Source organism: Cucumis sativus, unplaced genomic scaffold (genome assembly GCF_000004075.3).
Source record: "Cucumis sativus cultivar 9930 unplaced genomic scaffold, Cucumber_9930_V3 scaffold64, whole genome shotgun sequence".
Lineage (NCBI taxonomy): Eukaryota > Viridiplantae > Streptophyta > Magnoliopsida > Cucurbitales > Cucurbitaceae > Cucumis > Cucumis sativus.
The window spans coordinates 199,588-219,276 of NW_022279558.1; the positions used below are offsets into that span (position 1 = coordinate 199,588).

The 19,689-nt window shown below is 37.2% G+C and overlaps 1 protein-coding gene across 2 annotated transcripts; it reads right to left on the reverse strand.

The window, feature by feature from the left end:
- Window positions 1–727: 727 nt before the first annotated feature.
- On the reverse strand, window positions 728–18,541 carry LOC116406079 (E3 ubiquitin-protein ligase UPL6-like). Of its 2 annotated transcripts, none has more exons than XM_031889782.1 (6): window positions 18,426–18,541; window positions 18,162–18,302; window positions 17,849–17,974; window positions 17,502–17,600; window positions 17,090–17,157; window positions 728–752 (listed from the first exon to the last, which is right to left on the reverse strand). In XM_031889782.1, exons 2-6 carry the CDS (start codon window positions 18,195–18,197, stop codon window positions 743–745), a joined length of 339 nt encoding a protein of 112 aa, XP_031745642.1. In that variant the 5' UTR covers window positions 18,198–18,302; window positions 18,426–18,541; the 3' UTR covers window positions 728–742. The 2 variants fall into 2 exon arrangements, with proteins under 2 accessions (XP_031745642.1, XP_031745643.1); XM_031889783.1 differs by lacking the exon at window positions 728–752 and adding an exon at window positions 14,616–14,732.
- Between the last annotated feature and the right edge of the window lie 1,148 nt (window positions 18,542–19,689).

Below are 19,689 nucleotides of genomic sequence, written 5' to 3' on the forward strand. Positions count from 1 at the left end.
GTTTTCAAACACCCTAACAACGCTTAAGTGTAAGTTTATAACTCATAACTTACCAAAAATTTCAAAAAGTGTGAAAAAAAATCTTTCAAGACTCAAAATGGCAACCATGGCTGTATGTAAAACTAACTTAGTTTGTAACAACCTAAAAGGTGTTCAAAAAATGTTTAAGTATCACTCGAACCTTAAAAACGACCTAATAATGCTTTAGTGTTACTTCATAACTCATAACCTACCAAAAAGTTCAAAAAATGTAGAAAAAGCACTCCAAAATCCAAAATGGCAACCAAGTGTGTAAGTGCAACAAACTTAGTCTCAACTTTAAAATTAGTGCGAGTTGGGAAATGTATTAACTCAAGCATGATGTAAAAACTTGAAACGACTTAAATATTTATTCACCATCACATAAAAACAGTAATTAAATATAGATAACATGTGTAAATAAAGGGAGAATCACCTTTCTAGCAGTAGCTTTAGAGTAAGACCAAACACCATCCTCCTACTTGTAAATCTGCTCGATTGTCTACTTTGTTCTACACTCGTCATTTCACCGTCTCAGGCCATCCATTGAATTGGCCACCCAGCCTTGGCATACAAGAGTATGTCTCAGCCTGTTAACAAATACCACTAAAACTAAGCAAGACGAAGAAAAAAGTTTTCAAAAAATTACCTAACTTTTAGGTCTTCATGTGACCTGTTTAAGTACTTCTGTTTTCTCCTTCAACTCTTTGACAGATTGCTGAAATTATGTGTTTCTGCAATGTTTACCAGAACATGAAAGATTCATTACGAAAATAAATACCATGAATACAAACCATGAAGAAATAGTAAAACAGTCAATACAAGAAGAAAAAAGTTCACTTGAAAACGACCTAAAACAGTATCACTTGAACAAAATGTGTCTAAGTATCACTTGAACTTTCAAAACGACCTAAAACAGCTTACGTGTAGGTTCGTAACTCATAACCTACGAAAAAAGTTCCAATAGTGTGAAAAAAGCACTACAAGACCCAAAATGGCTACCAAGTGTGTAAGTGTAACAAACTTAGTTCAAACCAACCTAAAACGTGCTCAAAACGTGTCTAGGTATTACTTGAGTTTTCAAAACGACCTAGCAAATCCTAAATGTAGGTTCGTAACTCATAATCTACCAAAAAGGTTGAAAAAAGCATTTCAAGACCAAAAATGACAACCAAGTGCAACAAACTCAATCTAACCTAAAATGTATTCAAAACATGTTGAGCCAACAAAGATACACACCAGCAAACTTTTGAACATAGGACCCTCCTAAACTACTCACTTTTGAACATAGGACTTCCTCAACTATCTACTCACTTCTGAACATACAACCTTGATAGAACACTTATGTACTGTTTCTATTATATTGATATTTGAGACTTAAAGTTGCAATAGAAAGAAAATTACAGAGAAATTACAAACAACAAGCAAAGAAACCCTCCTAATCCAAAACAGAAATAAACACAATTCAAAATACTACAATTAAAACCAGAACAATTCTGGCAGGCCCTTCCTTTTACTAAAAACTGCCTGCCCTTTCCCATCTCCCTCTCATCCATTTAACTTCCTGTTTTAGATAACTGTCATCCTTTTGAATAAGTAACTGTGTTGATTACTAACGTGCCTTACTTTCCTTTCTTCTATTATAAGTAAAATAACAATGGTGGTCTAACAGACCTCCTAAACTATCCACTCTAGAGCATGTTAAATCACCAATTCATCCAAAAACTAATGACGTAAATGTAATATTATATCTTCAACGTAAATGTAAATGTAAACTAATGACACTACAAGTGATTTTGAAACTAAGACATTGAAGCAGTCTGTTAGGAAGGGTGATGGAACCAGCAAGAGGGGGGGAGTTCTTTAAAACAATCAGAGGTCAAGAGAAAGAAGGGATCAGCTAAATCTATTTCTGGAAAAAACGTGAAAAGATTGTCAGGTGATGATGATAAAAAGGAAACCACACCTGTGCTGAAACCAGCCTCCAAAAATTGGAAGTAAATCAAAGGATCAAGGCACTCTTGAAATTGGAAGTAAACTTGGTAGCACAGGTCCAAAAATCGCTGGCAAGTCGAAGAATGATGATGCCGAATCCAACAAGACTAGCAAATCTAAGGACGATGAGACATCCACACCTGACGCTGTTGCAAAGTCCAACAAGCAAGATGTATCGAAGACGGGGAAGTCCAAACAAGAAACCCCAAAAACTCCTGTTTCAAAAGGCAAGTCTACCAAAACAGGCGATAAGTCTAATAATACCAATCTCTCCACCAAGGTTAAGTTCACATCTTCAAAAGCAAAAGAAAAAGAAAGTGGAGATGTGAAGCATTCATCAACTTCTGGGAAAACAATGGAGAACCCAAAGGGAAAGTCACTAAATTCATCCAATGATCAGGGCAGTGAATCCAAGTCAGGAAAGAAAAGAAGAAGAGAGTCAAAAGGTTGATAACCACGTCTATTCCAAAAAGGTTGGAGTTGTCTATTCTTGGCTCAGTTTGCACCACATATTTGCAAATTCTACTATGAGTAGTTCTTGGCAAACTTGATCTCTGGATCTGATGATGTCTCTCATTGGCACATTTTCGAGATTGTCGTATATTCTTAGTTAGGTAGGTTAGCAGCAATTATAGGAGTGTGGCAGTTCTCTTTGTAGTTGTTTGGCGCTATTCATGTCATCTGTGGGAGGTAAATGACCAATAAAAAATAATACGCAATAAAAAAGAATCAGAAAGAAAACAATATGCATTTTTGTTTTCAAATTCTTGGTGAAATCACAATTCAGAAATGAAATTTGGTTCATTCTCCACGATAATATGGTGACCTAAATAACATAAGTTTCAGAGTCATGGGAGATTAAAAGCCTTGCTAATTGCTCAAACTCTGAATGCAAAGGCTTTTCCCATGTGAAGGAACCCAGAGAACCAGCCAAAGCAGCATGCTTCTTCCCAATGCAAGAACATTCAGTGTATCTTCTGATTATGTACTGAATGCAGTAGGAAAAATGATATGAAGTTGTAATTCAAGCTAAGGTTTTGTTGCATAAACCAAAAACTTAAATGGATAAAACACAAAATGCATCCTATTCCCACCTTATGCCTACTACATCGCTAACAATACACTTACTGCAGCACCAAGATACAGCTTGTAGCCAAATTTCAGAAGGAAAAAATATATTCAGATTTCTGCATATCGAGAATTCGGTGAAACGCACCTGAGTTTATTTACTCAACTAATCCACAACAATTTGTGATATGAACACTCTTGGCAGAGGTCCATTGACCCCATCACCATCGGCAGCAGCATTAGAAATGAGCTGTTTCCACCAACATATTACTACATTGAACCAAGCAAGGAAGGACCAAAAACAGTGTAAATGGGACGTATGGTTACTCCATTTTCCCTGTTGTTGGGTCCAAAACTACCCATAGCTCATTCCATTTCCTCAACTGCAAACATTGTAATAGAGAAAATCAGATTTGCTACAATGAAGGCTCATTGCCATAAAAAATGCTGTCTAAGAACAGAAACGCAGAAAATAGAAGGCTGATCAAATGTGACCACAATTCTGCATATGCGCACTACAAAACAGTCTGAGAATACTATCACATCGACGGCCATATTCATAAACACAAATATGCCGACAGTTAGATCACGAACATGGGCATTTCTCACATTTCTAATCTCCTTGAAATCACAAATCCCGACGTCCTAATCTTAATAAGTACTTCTAGGTGATTTAATTAAGTCTTCAAATATCACTAAAACAGTCAGAACGATTTAAATGGAAGACCTAAAGGCAGCGCAATTAAGCAGTAACCATCAATTCAAAACAAAAGGAAAGACAGAAAGAGTTGCAATGCGTTAGTTTACTGTTTCAGATCGCTTTAGAAGGGGACCCTGCAACAATGGTGGCCTAACAGCCTCCTAAACTATCCACTCTAGACCATGTTAAATCACCAATTCATCCAAAAACTTACGAGGTAAATGTAATATTATATCTTCAACTTAAATATGCTTTTGACCATAACCAGTGGGTTTGCTGAAATTGAATGATCAATCCATAAAATAAAAATGAAGTTGGAAGTAGAAGAAATGGGAGGAAGAAAAATACCCCAAAAGTTCTAAAAGCGATATGATCTCAACAAATTGTATCATGATGAACAGATCGAACAAGCCCCAAAACAGATTTTGCAGTGGGATTTCGACTCGGATAAACTGACTCCATGCTCACCAAAACATTCCTAATAAAGGATTCAGCTTGCTATCAACATGCATCACAACCCATAACGTTAAATTCTTCAAAACCAATGCAATTAAATCAAAGCAGAAAAAAGCAGAACAAGAAGTCAAACCAACGATAACAAAAGAATAAACCTTAACCGTTGATCCTTGCAGTCCATTGGGAGGTTCAGCACCGGGGACATGATTGACAACAATCGATTCCCAGCTGCAGGTTTCGGTATCGACAAAGAATTTCCAAGGAAATGAAAATTTTGGAAATGGGTAGTCAAGAAAAATAAGGTTGAGAGGATTTTGTGTGGAGAGTGGGAAAAATTCCGGCCGGTGGGGAGAAAAGGGAAGACATGGGGTTCGGTTTACAGGGATTTTTCTTAATGATTGTTGGAAGAACAAAGAGGTTGTGAGGAGATTTAAGGGCAACCAAAAGAATGGCAGAATGTTTGATCTGGCTTGCTTCTTTATGGAAATGTCGTAGAAACAGTAGAACGATGACATAGTTCCCTTTGTTTTCCTATTCACCAAATAACCAATGACTTAAAAGAAAGACATTGCACCACATATGAGCATTAGAAAACAATATACATAAGAAAGAATAAAAAATATGCAGAAATTAAAAATGAAATTGGAAGTAGAAAAAAAAATGGAACGAAGAACAATACCCCAAAATTTCCAAATGCATTATGATCATAAAAAATTTGTATCAACATGAACTGATCGAATAAGCTCCAAAATGGACATTGCAGTGGGATTCCGACTCAGATAGGCAGTGTACAGTCTTGCCAAAACGTTCCTAAGAAAGGATCATCAAAACCCATAACTTTAAATTCTTCAAAAATAATGGAATTAAGTCAAGGCAGTACACAATACAAAACAAAAACTCTAACCAACGATAAGAAAGAAATAAACCTTCACCCGTGATCCTTGCAGTCCATTCGGGGGTTCAGCACTGGACTTGATCGAGAACAATCAGTTCCAAGATGCAGGTTTCGGCATAGACGATGATTTTCCAAAAAGCGAAATGAATTTTTTGGAAATGGGTTGTAAAGAAAAATAAGGTTTGAAAGATTTTGTTTCGAGAGTGGGCAAAATTCTGGCCAGCGTGGAGAAAAGGAAAGACATGGGGCTCCGATTCTAGGGATCTTTCTCAATGATTGTTGGAAGAACAAAGAGTTTGTGAGGAGATTTAAGGGCAACGACAAGAATGGCACAATGTTAAATCCCAAAAGACTAAATGGCCAATTGAATGTTTAAGCAAATTGATATGCCTGTTAGGTGTTTTCTTGCCTCTTTACAAAAATGGGGTAGAAAGAGTAGAACGATAACATAGTTCACTTTGTTCTTCTCTGTACAAAGTAGCCAATGACTTAAAAGAAAGGCACTGCACAACAAGTGACCATTAAAAAATAATATACATACGAAAGAATAAAAAATAAGCAGAAATTGGAAGTAGAAAAGAAATGGAAGAAAAATACCCAAAACTTCAAAATGCAATATGATCATAACAAATTTGTATCATCATGGACAGATCGAACAAACTCCAAAACAGATTTTGCAGTGGGCTTCCGACTCAAATAAACAGCCTCCATGCTCCCCAAAACTTTCCTAAGAAGTGACACCATTTCACAACAAGTAGCCAATGACTTAAAAGAAAGATATTGCACAACAAGTGACCATTAGAAAATAATAAACAGAAGAAAGAATAAAAAGATAAGCGGAAATTGGAAGAAGAAAAGAAATGGAAGAAAAATACCCCAAAACTTCAAAATGCAGTATGATCATAACAAATTTGTATCATCATGGACAAATCGAACAAACTCCAAAACAGATTTTGCAGCGGGCTTCCGACTCAAATAAACAGCCTCCATGCTCCCCAAAACGTTCCTAAGAAAGGATTCAGCTCCCTACCAACCAACATGCATCACATCCCATAACTTTCATTTCTTCATAAACAATGTAACTAACTCAAGGTAAAAAAAAAAAACAGAACAAGAACACTAACCAACTTCTAAGGAATCAGCTCCCTGCCAACATGCATCACATCCCATAACTTTAATTTCTTCAAATACAAAGGATTTAACTTAAAGTAAAAAAAAAAAAACAGAACACGAACTCTAACCAACAAAAATAGAAAAACCAACCTTAACCCTTGATCCTTGCAGTCCATCGAGAGGTTCAGCACTGGACATGATCGAGAACATTCGGTTCCCAGCCACAGGTTTGGCCATCGACAAAGATTTTCAGAGGGAAATGAAATTTTTGGAAATGGGTAGTGAACAAAAATAAGGCTGAAATGATTTTGTTTGGAGAGTGGGGAAAATTCTGGCGAGTGAGGAGAAAAGGGAATACATGGGGTTCGGTTTACAGGAATTTTTCTTAACGATTGTTGGAAGAACAAAGAGATGTGAGGAGATTTAAGGGTAACGACACAAATGCAGAATGTTAAATCCAAAATGGCGAAATGGCCAATTGAATGTTTAAGGAAGTTTGATCTGCCTGCTAGCTGTTTTCTTGCTATTTTATGGAAATGTTGCAGAAAGAGTAGAACGATGACATAGTGCATAATGTGTTTCTCTTTACAAAGTAACCAATGACTTACAAGAAAGACACCACACAACAAATGACCATTGGAAAACAATATACATATGAAAAACTAAAAAATTTGCAGAAATTGAAATTGAAATTGGAAGTAGAAAAGAAATGGAAGAAAAATACCCTAAAAGTTGCAAGTGCAATAGGATCATAACCAATTAGTATCACCATCAATAGATCGAACAAGCTCCAAAATGGATTTTACAGTGTGATTCTGACTAACATAAGCAGCCTCCAGGACTGGGAAATCGTTTCTAAGAAAGGATCATCACAACCCATAACTTTAAATTATTCAAAAACAATGCAATGAAATCAAAACAGAAAAAAACAGAACAATAACTAAAAAATAAACCTTAACCCTTGATCCTTGATCCTTGCAGTGGATTGGAAGGTTCGGCACTCGACAAGATCGAGAACAATGGATTCCTAGCAGCAGGTTTCGGCATCGACAAAGGATTTCAGAGGGAAATGATAATTTTGGAAATGGGTGGTGAAGAAAAATAAGGTTGAAACGATTTTGTTTGGGGAGTGGGAAAAATTGTGGCCGATGGGGAGAAAAGGGAAGACATGGGGTTCGGTTTACAGGGATTTAACAAAGAGATTGTGAGGAGATTTAAGAGCAACGACAAGAATGGCAGAATGTTAAAACCCAAAAGACTAAATGGCCAATTGAATGTTTAAGCAGATTGATCTGCCTGTTAGTTGTTTTCTTGCTTCTTTACGGAAATGGGGTAGAAAGAGTAGAAAGATAACATAGTTCACTTTGTTCTTCTCTTTATAAAGTAGCCAATCACTTAAAAGAAAGACATTGCACAACAAGTGACCATTAGAAAATAATATACAGAAGAAAGAATAAAAAGATAAGCAGAAATTGGAAGAAGAAAAGAAATGGAAGAAAAATACCCCAAAACTTCAAAATGCAATATGATCATAACAAATTTGTATCATCATGGACAGATCGAACAAACTCCAAAACAGATTTTGCAGCAGGCTTCCAACTCAAATAAACAGCCTCCATGCTCCCCAAAACGTTCCTAAGAAAGGATTCAGCTCCCTACCAACCAACATGCATCACATCCCATAACTTTCATTTCTTCAAAAACAATGTAACTAGCTCAAGGTAAAAAAAAAAAAACAGAAAAAGAACACTAACCAACTTTTAAGGAATCAGCTCCCTGCCAACATGCATCACATCCCATAACTTTAATTTCTTCAAATACAAAGGATTTAACTCAAAGTAAAAAAAAAAACAGAACACGAACACGAACTCTAACCAACAAAAATAGAAAAACCAACCTTAACCCTTGATCCTTGCAGTCCATCGGGAGGTTCAGCACTGGACATGATCGAGAACATTCGGTTCCCAGCCACACCTAAACAGTGCGTTAAATGGCTAGCTTGGGTTGAATTGAGCTATAATACAACAGTCCGTACAGCCATATTGATGACCCCCTTCGAGGCCCTCTATGGGCGACCACCCCCCTCTATATTACCGTATGTGAAGGGCTCGAGTCGGGTGAATGAAGTAGACCATTTGATGAAAGAAAGAGATGAAATTTTGGGTGTTTTGAAGGCCAATTTACTGAAAGCACAGCAGCGAATGGTCAAATATGCTAATGCTAAAAGACAGGAGGTTCTGTTTAAGGTTCATGATTGGGTTTATGTGAAGTTACGCCCTTACCAACAGTCCTCTCTCAGCCGTTTTAAGCACCCCAAATTGGCCCCAAGATTCATTGGTCCATTTATGATCGTGGCACGAATTGGTTTCGTTGCATACCGTTTGGCCTTTCCCAAGGAATCGCTTATACACCCATCTTTCATGTTTCTGTTCTTCGCAAGGTCGTGAGTTCAAACAGGCCATTATTCCCAATTCCAAAAGATTTGGCTGCTGATTTGTCTATGCAAGTGTCTCTAGTAGAAGTATTGGGAGTTCGCAAAACAATAGAAAAGGAGGACAACTTAGAAGTTTTGATCCGTTGGAGTGAGGGGACACTTGAAAGTGCAACATGGGAACAAGCTGCTCTTATTCAAGAACAGTTTCCTGAATTCCACCTTGAGGACAAGGTGGCTCTTTGGGGGGCGGATAATGATAGACCTCCCATAGTAAACGTGTATTCCCGTAGAGACAAGAATAGGAAGAAGAAAGAATGATTGAGAGTTAGTTGGTATTTTTCTATTTGTGTGGGCCCTTAGGAATGTGTTTGTTAGAGTGGGGCCAAGTATTTTGTTATTTCTCTGAGCAATTACTTAAGTGTCTTGAGTGGGAGGGTATGGGTATCTTTTTGGACATATGATGGAATTAAAGAGCTCACCTGTCTTAAAATAACGATCAGGCATCTGATGTCCTTTAACGATAGTGGCTTCTCCTGCTCATAAAACTCCTCATTGTCAATTATTATGAGCATGTGCCTGATTGATAAGGAAAGAAGTGATCAGGACATGCCGAATCTTATAACATACCATATAATTATATAACATCAGATGAGGAATTAAAGCGAAATTCAAAAGTAGAGGAACAGGAATAAAGAAGATAATCTTACTTGTACACAGGACAAAAAACAGCCAAATGTAATAGCCAACCAGGTGCATCTCCTGATAAATATGCCAATTTCTCTGAAAAGGATGACCATTTTTTATTCTCGTGGCACTTTTTAATAAAACTCCAGAGTACTGGAACTAACTCCATTATGTATGCTAGAATAGTCATAATTTTTTATGTCCCACACCAAGTTGTACTTAAAAAGATCTTTTCAAAAAAAATCTATAGAGTTTTTTTTTCTTTTTTAAATGAAGTACATGCATGTTATGTTTCTCGTTATTGAGAAAACATGACCTTTAAACCATTACTAACGCCATTATATCCAAACAGCAAGGTACACAAACCTAGTAGAGGATGACACATGCAACTTTGTCCATTGGGTAGAGAGAGGTGTGAAATGTGAATGTCCGCCACAGTAAAGGAAGAATAAGAATTTGAGAGGAGAAACTCCAATTGGGATCAACACGTGGGCAACAACATGGCTTCTTACCAACATGAGAACTCAAAAGAGACAGCAGATGTTCTAGAGAAGCCAATGAACTCTTGGAATGTGAATCTGCACTTTCCTGCAATGGTTTGAGTGTGAATTAGTTCTCTGAAAACACCTGCAGAGGATAATCCACGGTAAAACAGAATGTCAATAAAAAAAACCACTTGCAAGTAGAAGAAAAAGGAAGTACATTTATACCTTCTCTGTCAAAGTGATATCCCTAATCAACGCATATGCATTTCTTTCCAGGAAGTAACCAACAATTTTAGAAACCCATGGGAGTTCAGGTTGTAATAAGAAAATAATTGTGTCTAACAATAGAGTTGCAGGTGTGTTAGAGTTCACAGGTGCAGCCAAAAGTTGATTCCTCAATTGGTTTCTATCAAGAACAACATCAAGTAAGAATAATTCAGAGGAAAAATAAAGACAACTTATCATATATATAAATAAAATTAGTCTGAATTCGTTAGCTGAAGGTAAAAAAACCTTTATGTCAATTATATATATCTGAACAAAATCTAAGAAATATATCACTTTTCAACAAAAGAAATATATCATTATACAATTAAAGGATCATAGCATAGAAAGCCAACAAAATCAACAATGATAGATCAAACATCTGTTTTTCCATTCAAAACGTTAAAAAGGACAAGTTTTTAATAAGGAATGTTGAAATGGAAAAAACTAATTACCTATTATGGTGTACAGTCTGGATGCAAGCATATGCAAATTTCTTAACTCTCTAATCCACTAAGGCCTTGTTAAGTACATAATCCTTGCTAGCGAAAATGCTCAACATATCCCCTATATATGTAAGAGAGAGAAAGGTAAGAAATTACTAACACTAAGAGATATGTGCTACCAATTAGAACACTTTAAGATGATATTATCAATTAGAAAACCAAGCATAAAGCAACATAAGGGAAAATAACAAACAAGGGCACCACAAGTGGTTCAGAAACCAATCAATATTTTCATTTGTCACTTTTATAATAATTTCCCAAGGGAAAATCCTCATAACAAGCCTCGTTTTCCCCTACTATGGAACGGGAGGATTCCTCCTCTTTTCAAAGCCCTCGTCAAACTCAATGCTAAGTTTGACTGCTCCCTTCGGAGTGACAACAAGCCTTGTTTTCCCCCTAATGTGGATCGGGGAGGATTCCTCCTCTTTTCAAAGCCCTCATCAACTCGATGCTAAGTTTAGAACGCTAAGAGTAGGTGGTTTGGTTTTGGTTAGGCCAAAAGTAAAGTTTTCTGCTAAAAGCTCTGATAGTTAGGGAACTCAACACATTCTACTTGACCGAACCAAGTTGGCTCTTTGTTTTTTTATAGGATTTTTCTAATGTATATTGCATGTGTTGCTTGTTTTTTTATAGCTCTTGATTGTCTAACCTTTTTACATTTTGCATTTGCAAGTCTTTCTTTTGTTTCTTTGGTATGCAATGTGGTAACAAGGTCTTGCTAGAACCGGTGGGCTAACCTTTCTATGGTTCTAAACTTAGTTTCTAAGTTTGATTGCTCCCTTCGGAGTGACAACAAGCCTCGTTTTCCCCCTACTATGGAACGGGGAGGATTCCTCCTCTTTTCAAAGCCCTCGTCAAACTCAATGCTAAGTTTGACTGCTCCCTTCGGAGTGACAACAAGCCTTGTTTTCCCCCTAATGTGGATCGGGGAGGATTCCTCCTCTTTTCAAAGCCCTCATCAAACTCGATGCTAAGTTTAGAACGCTAAGAGTAGGTGGTTTGGTTTTGGTTAGGCCAAAAGTAAAGTTTTCTGCTAAAAGCTCTGATAGTTAGGGAACTCAACACATTCTACTTGACCGAACCGAGTTGGCTCTTTGCTTTTTTATGGGATTTTTCTAATGTATATTGCATGCGTTGTTTGTTTTTTTATAGCTCTTGATTGTCTAACCTTTTAACGTTTTGCATTTGCAAGTCTCTCTTTTGTTTCTTTGGTATGCAATGTGGTAACAAGGTCTTGCTAGAACCGGTGGGCTAACCTTTCTATGGTTCTAAACTTAGTTTCTAAGTTTGACTGCTCCCTTCGGAGTGACAACAAGCCTCGTTTTCCCCCTACTATGGAACGGGGAGGATTCCTCCTCTTTTCAAAGCCCTCGTCAAACTCAATGCTAAGTTTGACTGCTCCCTTCGGAGTGACAACAAGCCTTGTTTTCCCCCTAATGTGGATCGGGGAGGATTCCTCCTCTTTTCAAAGCCCTCATCAAACTCGATGCTAAGTTTAGAACGCTAAGAGTAGGTGGTTTGGTTTTGGTTAGGCCAAAAGTAAAGTTTTCTGCTAAAAGCTCTGATAGTTAGGGAACTCAACACATTCTACTTGACCGAACCGAGTTGGCTCTTTGCTTTTTTATGGGATTTTTCTAATGTATATTGCATGCGTTGTTTCTTTTTTTATAGCTCTTGATTGTCTAACCTTTTTACGTTTTGCATTTGCAAGTCTCTCTTTTGTTTCTTTGGTATGCAATGTGGTAACAAGGTCTTGCTAGAACCGGTGGGCTAACCTTTCTATGGTTCTAAACTTAGTTTCTAAGTTTGACTGCTCCCTTCGGAGTGACAACAAGCCTCGTTTTCCCCCTACTATGGAACGGGGAGGATTCCTCCTCTTTTCAAAGCCCTCGTCAAACTCAATGCTAAGTTTGACTGCTCCCTTCGGAGTGACAACAAGCCTTGTTTTCCCCCTAATGTGGATCGGGGAGGATTCCTCCTCTTTTCAAAGCCCTCATCAAACTCGATGCTAAGTTTAGAACGCTAAGAGTAGGTGGTTTGGTTTTGGTTAGGCCAAAAGTAAAGTTTTCTGCTAAAAGCTCTGATAGTTAGGGAACTCAACACATTCTACTTGACCGAACCAAGTTGGCTCTTTGTTTTTTTATGGGATTTTTCTAATGTATATTACATGTGTTGTTTGTTTTTTTATAGCTCTTGATTGTCTCACCTTTTTACGTTTTGCATTTGCAAGTCTCTCTTTTGTTTCTTTGGTATGCAATGTGGTAACAAGGTCTTGCTAGAACCGGTGGGCTAACCTTTCTATGGTTCTAAACTTAGTTTCTAAGTTTGACTGCTCCCTTCGGAGTGACAACAAGCCTCGTTTTCCCCCTACTATGGAACGGGGAGGATTCCTCCTCTTTTCAAAGCCCTCGTCAAACTCAATGCTAAGTTTGACTGCTCCCTTCGAGTGACAACAAGCCTTGTTTTCCCCCTAATGTGGATCGGGGAGGATTCCTCCTCTTTTCAAAGCCCTCATCAAACTCGATGCTATGTTTAGAACGCTAAGAGTAGGTAGTCTGGTTTTGGTTAGGCCAAAAGTGAAGTTTTCCCCCATTTTTTATGGGCTTTTTCTAATGTATATTGGATATGTTGTTTGATTTTTTTTATAGCTCTTGATTGTCTTACTGTTTTATGTTTTGCATTGTCAAGTCTCTCTTTTCTTTCTTTGGTATGCAATGTGGTAACTAGGCCTTGCTAGAACCGGTGGGCTAACCTTTCTATGGTTCTACATTTAGTTACTAATTAAGTTTGATTGCTCCCTTGAAGTGACAATAAGTTTTGTTAATGTCGACCCTTTTCTAAAGGGATTTAGTTCATTGTGGCTAGACAAGAGGCTTCTAACTCATGTTTGACAAGACAAATTTGTTAAAACCATCCCAGTTTCTAAAGAGTGCCTCCTATCCTTTTTTACTCTATCTAGGCTAGGTTTGGACTAAGTGCATCATAGGTAAGTCACGACAAAGCAACAAAGGAAGACAAAGCTAGAAAAGTATCCATGCACTTATTTATTATACATGCAATCAAGCATTCACAACACACATACCATTTTCTCAATCATGCATTCACATCTCAATAAGAAATAGCTAAAAGGAGCTTAAAACAAAAAAGACAGCAGCTTATGCTCAAATTTCAGCACATATACTCATCAAAATTCAGAATTTCACATCATAAACCCGAGCTCAGTGCTCAAGGGTTGCCAATCATGCTTTTTATGCAAGATCTAATTAAGCTATGCTCATTATTGTATGGAAAGAATTCTGAAAAAATTTGAAATTTGGGCAAAATTTGAACCCCCAAGTTTACACTAAACATGCAAGCTAAGCAAGCTATTACCCACACCCACTCAAAAAATTGCTTTTTCTGTCCTAAAAGCTTTTGAAAATCAAAGTAAATGGAGAAAAATAAGGGGGGAACTTTGGACTCCCCTGGAAGGATCGACATCCTTGACTTTGGTTTGAAGCTTGCATGGATAAACCTTTTCATTCCTTTTTCATTGATTATTCATCCTTGTTCCTGAAAATCAAAGGAAATTCTCTCAATTTTATATATTACTAAAATTAGGATACATATAAGTCTTAACTAGTCTAATAGCACCCTCCATTCATCTTCCCCTACACTGGCTATGGTATCAAAATTTTCAATTAAGTAATACGTCTACTAACGAACTTGAAAACAAAACACATCACACTAAAAAACACAAACATCACTTTAACCCAACAGAAGCAACTCTTTTTACCCTTGCACTCACTATCACATTACTATCATGTTTGTCAACTGTCAAACTAACTCTTTTAAGTTATTTAGTGTGACTACAAAGTTATGAACACCACAATCTTAATTAAAACCTTTTAATAAATAAATGCCAAGTTACTACTCAAGAATGGCAAGGAATTCAAAAAACATGACAGCTATCCTAATTGGTTGAAAATGAGAAAAAGAAAGTTAGCCAGACAACCTGTTTGGACTACAAAGCCAGCAGATATGATTCCTCAAATTTGACCATTCACTCTCCATACTCTACAAGTCTTCAAGCACATGATGTTGCCTACTTTCAGATGAGCAACATCATTCCGATCTTAACAGTCAGAAGAGCAAATCAAATCAATCCTAGCATATTCACAAATCACAACTAAAAAGTACAAACATTACAAAATAAAACATGCAGCGATATCAACAAGCATTCTGATAAATAATTAGCCAATTAATTGACATTACAAAATAAATAAAGAAAAACAAGCATTCTGATATTTTTCTATTTGTGCGGGCAGCCGATGTTCACAAAACAGCGTTTCGAACCCACGAGGGGCCCTATGAATTCCTTGTGATGCTGTTTGGGTTGAAACGCTCCGGCAACATTCCAATCAATCATGAGTGATGTTCTTCGCCCATATTTACGCAAGTTTGTTTTGGTTTTCTTTGATGACATCTTAATTTACAGCAAGTCCTTGGACGAGCATTTGCACCAATTGGCAATGGTTTTGGAAACTCTAGTAGCTCATCAACTGGTAGCCAACTTTAAAAAATGCCAATTTGCGGTTGACAAAATTGAATACTTGGGCCATGTTATTTCTTCAGAGGGGGTGGCAGCGGATCCAACAAAAATAGAAGCGATGGTTAAATGGCCAGCACCCAAGAACGTGAAGGAGCTAGGTGGGTTTTTTTGGGGCTAACGGGGTATTATCGGAAATTTCGTTGCAAACTACGGTTCTATTGTGCTGCCCCCCTTGACACAACTGTTAAAAAAAGGTAACTTTAAGTGGAATGAGACGACCGAGAACGCATTTCAGCAGTTAAAAGTCAGCAATGATGTCTGTCCCGATGCTAGGTATTCCTGATTTTTCACAAAGTTTTGTGCTGGAAACTGATGCTTCGGGTGTGGGTATTGGGGCTGTCCTAATGCAAAATCAACGACCAGTGGCCTTTTTCAGTCAAGCTTTACCTATTACCCATAGGTTTAAGGCTGTTTATGAACGGGAGCTTATGGCAATAGTGCTGGCTGTTCAAAAATGGCGACCATATCTATTGGGTAAGCCTTTTGTGGTGCGTACAGATCAGAAAAGTTTGAAGTTTCTTCTTGAACAACGGGCTATCGGGGGAGAATATCAGAGATGGATCGCTAAACTATTGGGGTATGATTTTGTGATTGAGTACAAGAAAGGATTGGAAAACAAAGCGGCCGATGCCTTATAGAGATTACCACCGGTATTTGAATTGGGCCTCGTAAGTATTGTGGGCGGGCTAAACCCTTCAGTTTTCATCGATCAAGTGGCTGGAAATGAATCTCTTAACAATATTCGACTATCCTTGATAAATGGACAACAAGCTCCAGAGGGATATTCGCTACAAGGAGGAGGATTCACCTGATATTACTTTATTATTAGCTGAATTCCATAACAGCCAGATAGGGGGACATCATGGTGCATTGAAAACATATCAAAGGCTAGCAAGGGAGGTATATTGGCGAGGTATGACAGCCCATATCCGCACCTATGTTGCTGAATGTTCCGTGTGTCAACAAGCCAAATACTTGTCTTTAACTCCGGCTGGTTTCCTTCAAGCATTACCCATTCTTGAAGAAGAAAAGGTGTATTCCCGTAGTAAAGGTGTATTCCCGTAGAGACAAGAATAGGAAGAAGAAAGAATGATTGAGAGTTAGTTGATATTTTTCTATTTTGTGTGGGCCCTTAGGAATGTGTTTTGTTAGAGTGGGGCCAAGTATTTTGTTATTTCTCTAAGCAATTACTTAAGTTTCTTGAGTGGGAGGGTATGGGTATCTTGATTTTGGTATAGACTCTCATTAGAGAAGTGTGTAGAGATTGGGGAGCTCTCAAATCCTCCCCCACAGTTGATAAATAAAATTTTGGCAAGCCTTGACAAAAGCTAATGTAGAACATCCCCCTTCTTTATGTTTCTTGAGTTTTATCCTAGAGGAGGTGTTTGAATTACCATTTTTATAGTTTAGGATTAGTTATTTGAATTAACAATTTTGTATCTTGAGTTAGTTATAAGTAAACTAACTCAACCCCAAGTTAGTTTAACAACTCTTGTAATCTCCACCTTAAAAAAAGGCTTCTCATTTGCATTAATAAATGATAAAAAAAAAGGCATTATACATAAAGATTTCCTAGCTTTGCAATTACAGCATCAAAAGCAATGTACAGTTCAGATGATACTTTATTCCAGTATAGAGTAGCTCTGTAATTGCAGATCAAGAAAGTGAATGTAGCATGGAAATCCCAAATTCAACATTTGGAAGTTAGCAATTGACAATCTCATTAGTAGGCAGTGCACCCATAATAAAATGTAAGATTTTTAGAACCCTAAAAATTCAAGTAACTTTGCAACTAGTCATTGTCATGACCATCAATACTACGATTAGTGGATCAGCACAAAATACAAAACAGTAAGACAGTAAATCTTTAAAAACCTTACTTCTGTTTTAACTTGCTCAAGAAGAATGTTGCAAAAAGTATATCAACAAGAATTCCTTCAAACATGACCTACAGGAAGAAGGGTAAAACAACAACAACATCCTGTCAAAAATCATTTAATGTGATTGAGATCTTTTAGCATGACTGCTTGAGAACTTTTAGCACAACCGGGCAGCAACTTCAATAACAGAAAAACATGCATAATGTAGGAAGACAGCAGATTTCAAATTATGACATTGTATTTATGAATGTCAGGCGATTCATTGATGTTCCAAAATTCAACCAAAGTATGGGGTGAAAGATATATAAGAATCTTCCATGATAAGGCCAAGACCAGGATATCCTTATCCAAAAAAAGAAAAAACTAATCAACCAAAGTAAATTCCATGTATGATTGGGAATTATGGCCATACCTTTGCCAAAAGAACTTCGAGGAAATGGAAAAACTGGAGATGTTGCTCATGTATCATTCCCGAACCAGGATTGGGGTAGAGCAAATGGTCAGCAATTTGCTGGATTACCAAGCAGAAAACAACTTATATTAGAAAAAATGAACAATACATACCCACATATTACTGAAATTTTATGAAATAGATTTCAAGCAACCAATTTTTATATTGAAATGTGATCTCACAACTATTTTTATTTTGAAAAGCGATTTCAAACAACTATGGCTGTCTCATCACGTTTCATGTTATCCAATAATACTACAGGATTAACAAAGCCATGCCATGCTAATAATAAGGAATGTCGTGATAACCTTAAATAAACCATACTGCACGTCAAAGGCTGCCCGTGTAATGTTCTCCATGACATCTTTAAAAATACCACCACCATCAATTCCTGCCTCCTCAACTCCAAATTCATTAACAAAAGACACACGTATCTGCATGCAGAAAAGTGAAGCAATTGACCCAACACAAACAAGAAAAAACTAATAAACAATTACAAGTAACTCTGCAACTATAGGATGCAGAAGAGGGAAGGGGTCGTTTTCACGAGGGCAAAGGAAAAGATAGAAAAAAGTAAGATAACAATTTCATTTTTCATAAATCATGGAAGTCTGAAATTACCGATCCTCGAAGATCAACTTCAGACAATGCACTCATCTGACTGAAAGCATCTTCCAATATATGATTTCGTCGAATTCTAAACCGGTTTCTGGCAAAAACAGCAAGAGATCCATTCCTTTGCCTAGCTGCTGCTAGTTGTGTCTGTGAAATGAGTTATAGAGAAAGTAACCATAAATAAAAAATATCTTACATATTTCTATAACTAACAGTCATCCAAAAAATTCAATATTGTGGATAAGGAAACCAAAAAAATAACTTGCTTACAGTGAAAATCTTAACCCTGCTAGTAAACGGTACTAAAAAGGGAACTCGCTTGTGTATATCATTTGCTCTGGTATTTTCTATCACTGCCTACAAAGAAACAAGGCCAAGTAAATAATTAGAATTACGATCAGATAGTGGTTTCTCTCATGGAAATTCCATTGCAAAATGGAAGGTTCACTTGGTCTAGAGACGGTAATTCTCCTTGAAGATCATTATTAGACTGATTCTTCATAAATCAGATGTGGGATATTTGTTTTGAAAATTCTCGGGTTTCTCGAAAAGCACGCATCTTCTCGGATCACTTTCCTTTATTCTTGGAGGCTGGTTCTTTTCTTTGGGGTCCCTCTCCTTTTCGGTTTTGTAACAGCTGGTTGGTGTCCAGTGATTCTAATCAGATTATTGTTGAAACAGTGAGCAACTCTAACTTCCAGGGATGGGCTGGTTTCATTCTTCATGAGCAGTTGAGATCAGTTAAATTGTTAGTTGATTATGTTCAAACCAAATTTCTGGTAAAATGGCCTTTACTGCATTTAACCAAATCAATCTTGGTTTCTTCTTGAGAATGGGACATGAAATAAGCTGGACCGCGTTCTCCTAAATCTATAGTCGAAAATCCAATTCAAATGAAGATAGCCAAGTAAGCCAAAACCAACACTTCTTTGCATGTAGGCAGGAGAAGAAAATATGATGTAAATCTTCTAAAGCATGCAAACACAAGGGACAAACATGAGGAAATAAACTGAGAAAGGGAGGTTTCATTTGCAAAACTTCTACACAGTTCATAGTCCATTTCGCATTCTCCAAAGCGTGATATTCACTCTTCTAGGGCTTTCTGTCTTCCAAATTGTCGAGTACTTTGTTTTCAAGACTGTGTTAGAACATGTTTGGCTGATTAATAAATTAGTAGAACACACTATTTGGTGTTCTATCATTTTGGTATCGGAGAAATCGAATCTGTGAAGTTCTATATCATGGCTCAAAAGCGAATTGAGGAAAAGTTGGAAATGGTAGATCAAGAAATATCCGGCATTCGAGCAGAATTACATGATCTGCCAACAATCAAGGAAAACATGTCATCTTTGGCGAAGAGTATTGAGAGGTTAGGAGTACAGGCTGAGAAGCAACAACAGCAACCAGAAACACTGTTGAAATATATTGAAGGAATGATCAAAGGGAAGACAACGATGGAAGAAGTACTAGAAGGATCATCAAGTGAGTTGACAGCATGGTTGATGTCAGTGATTGGACGATGATGGGAGGAAAA

What these genes read in the sequence shown, in the direction of transcription:
- LOC116406079 (XM_031889782.1), bottom strand. Translation starts at nt 18,197, where the DNA reads ATGAGTGCATTGTCTGAAGTTGATCTTCGAGGATCG. An exon ending in TGCAGTATGGTTTATTTAAG is followed by an intron (nt 17,601 to 17,848) that starts GTTATCACGACA and finishes TTGGTAATCCAG; the next exon opens with CAAATTGCTGACCATTTGCT. An exon ending in TCGAAGTTCTTTTGGCAAAG is followed by an intron (nt 17,158 to 17,501) that starts GTATGGCCATAA and finishes TTCTTCCTGTAG; the next exon opens with GTCATGTTTGAAGGAATTCT.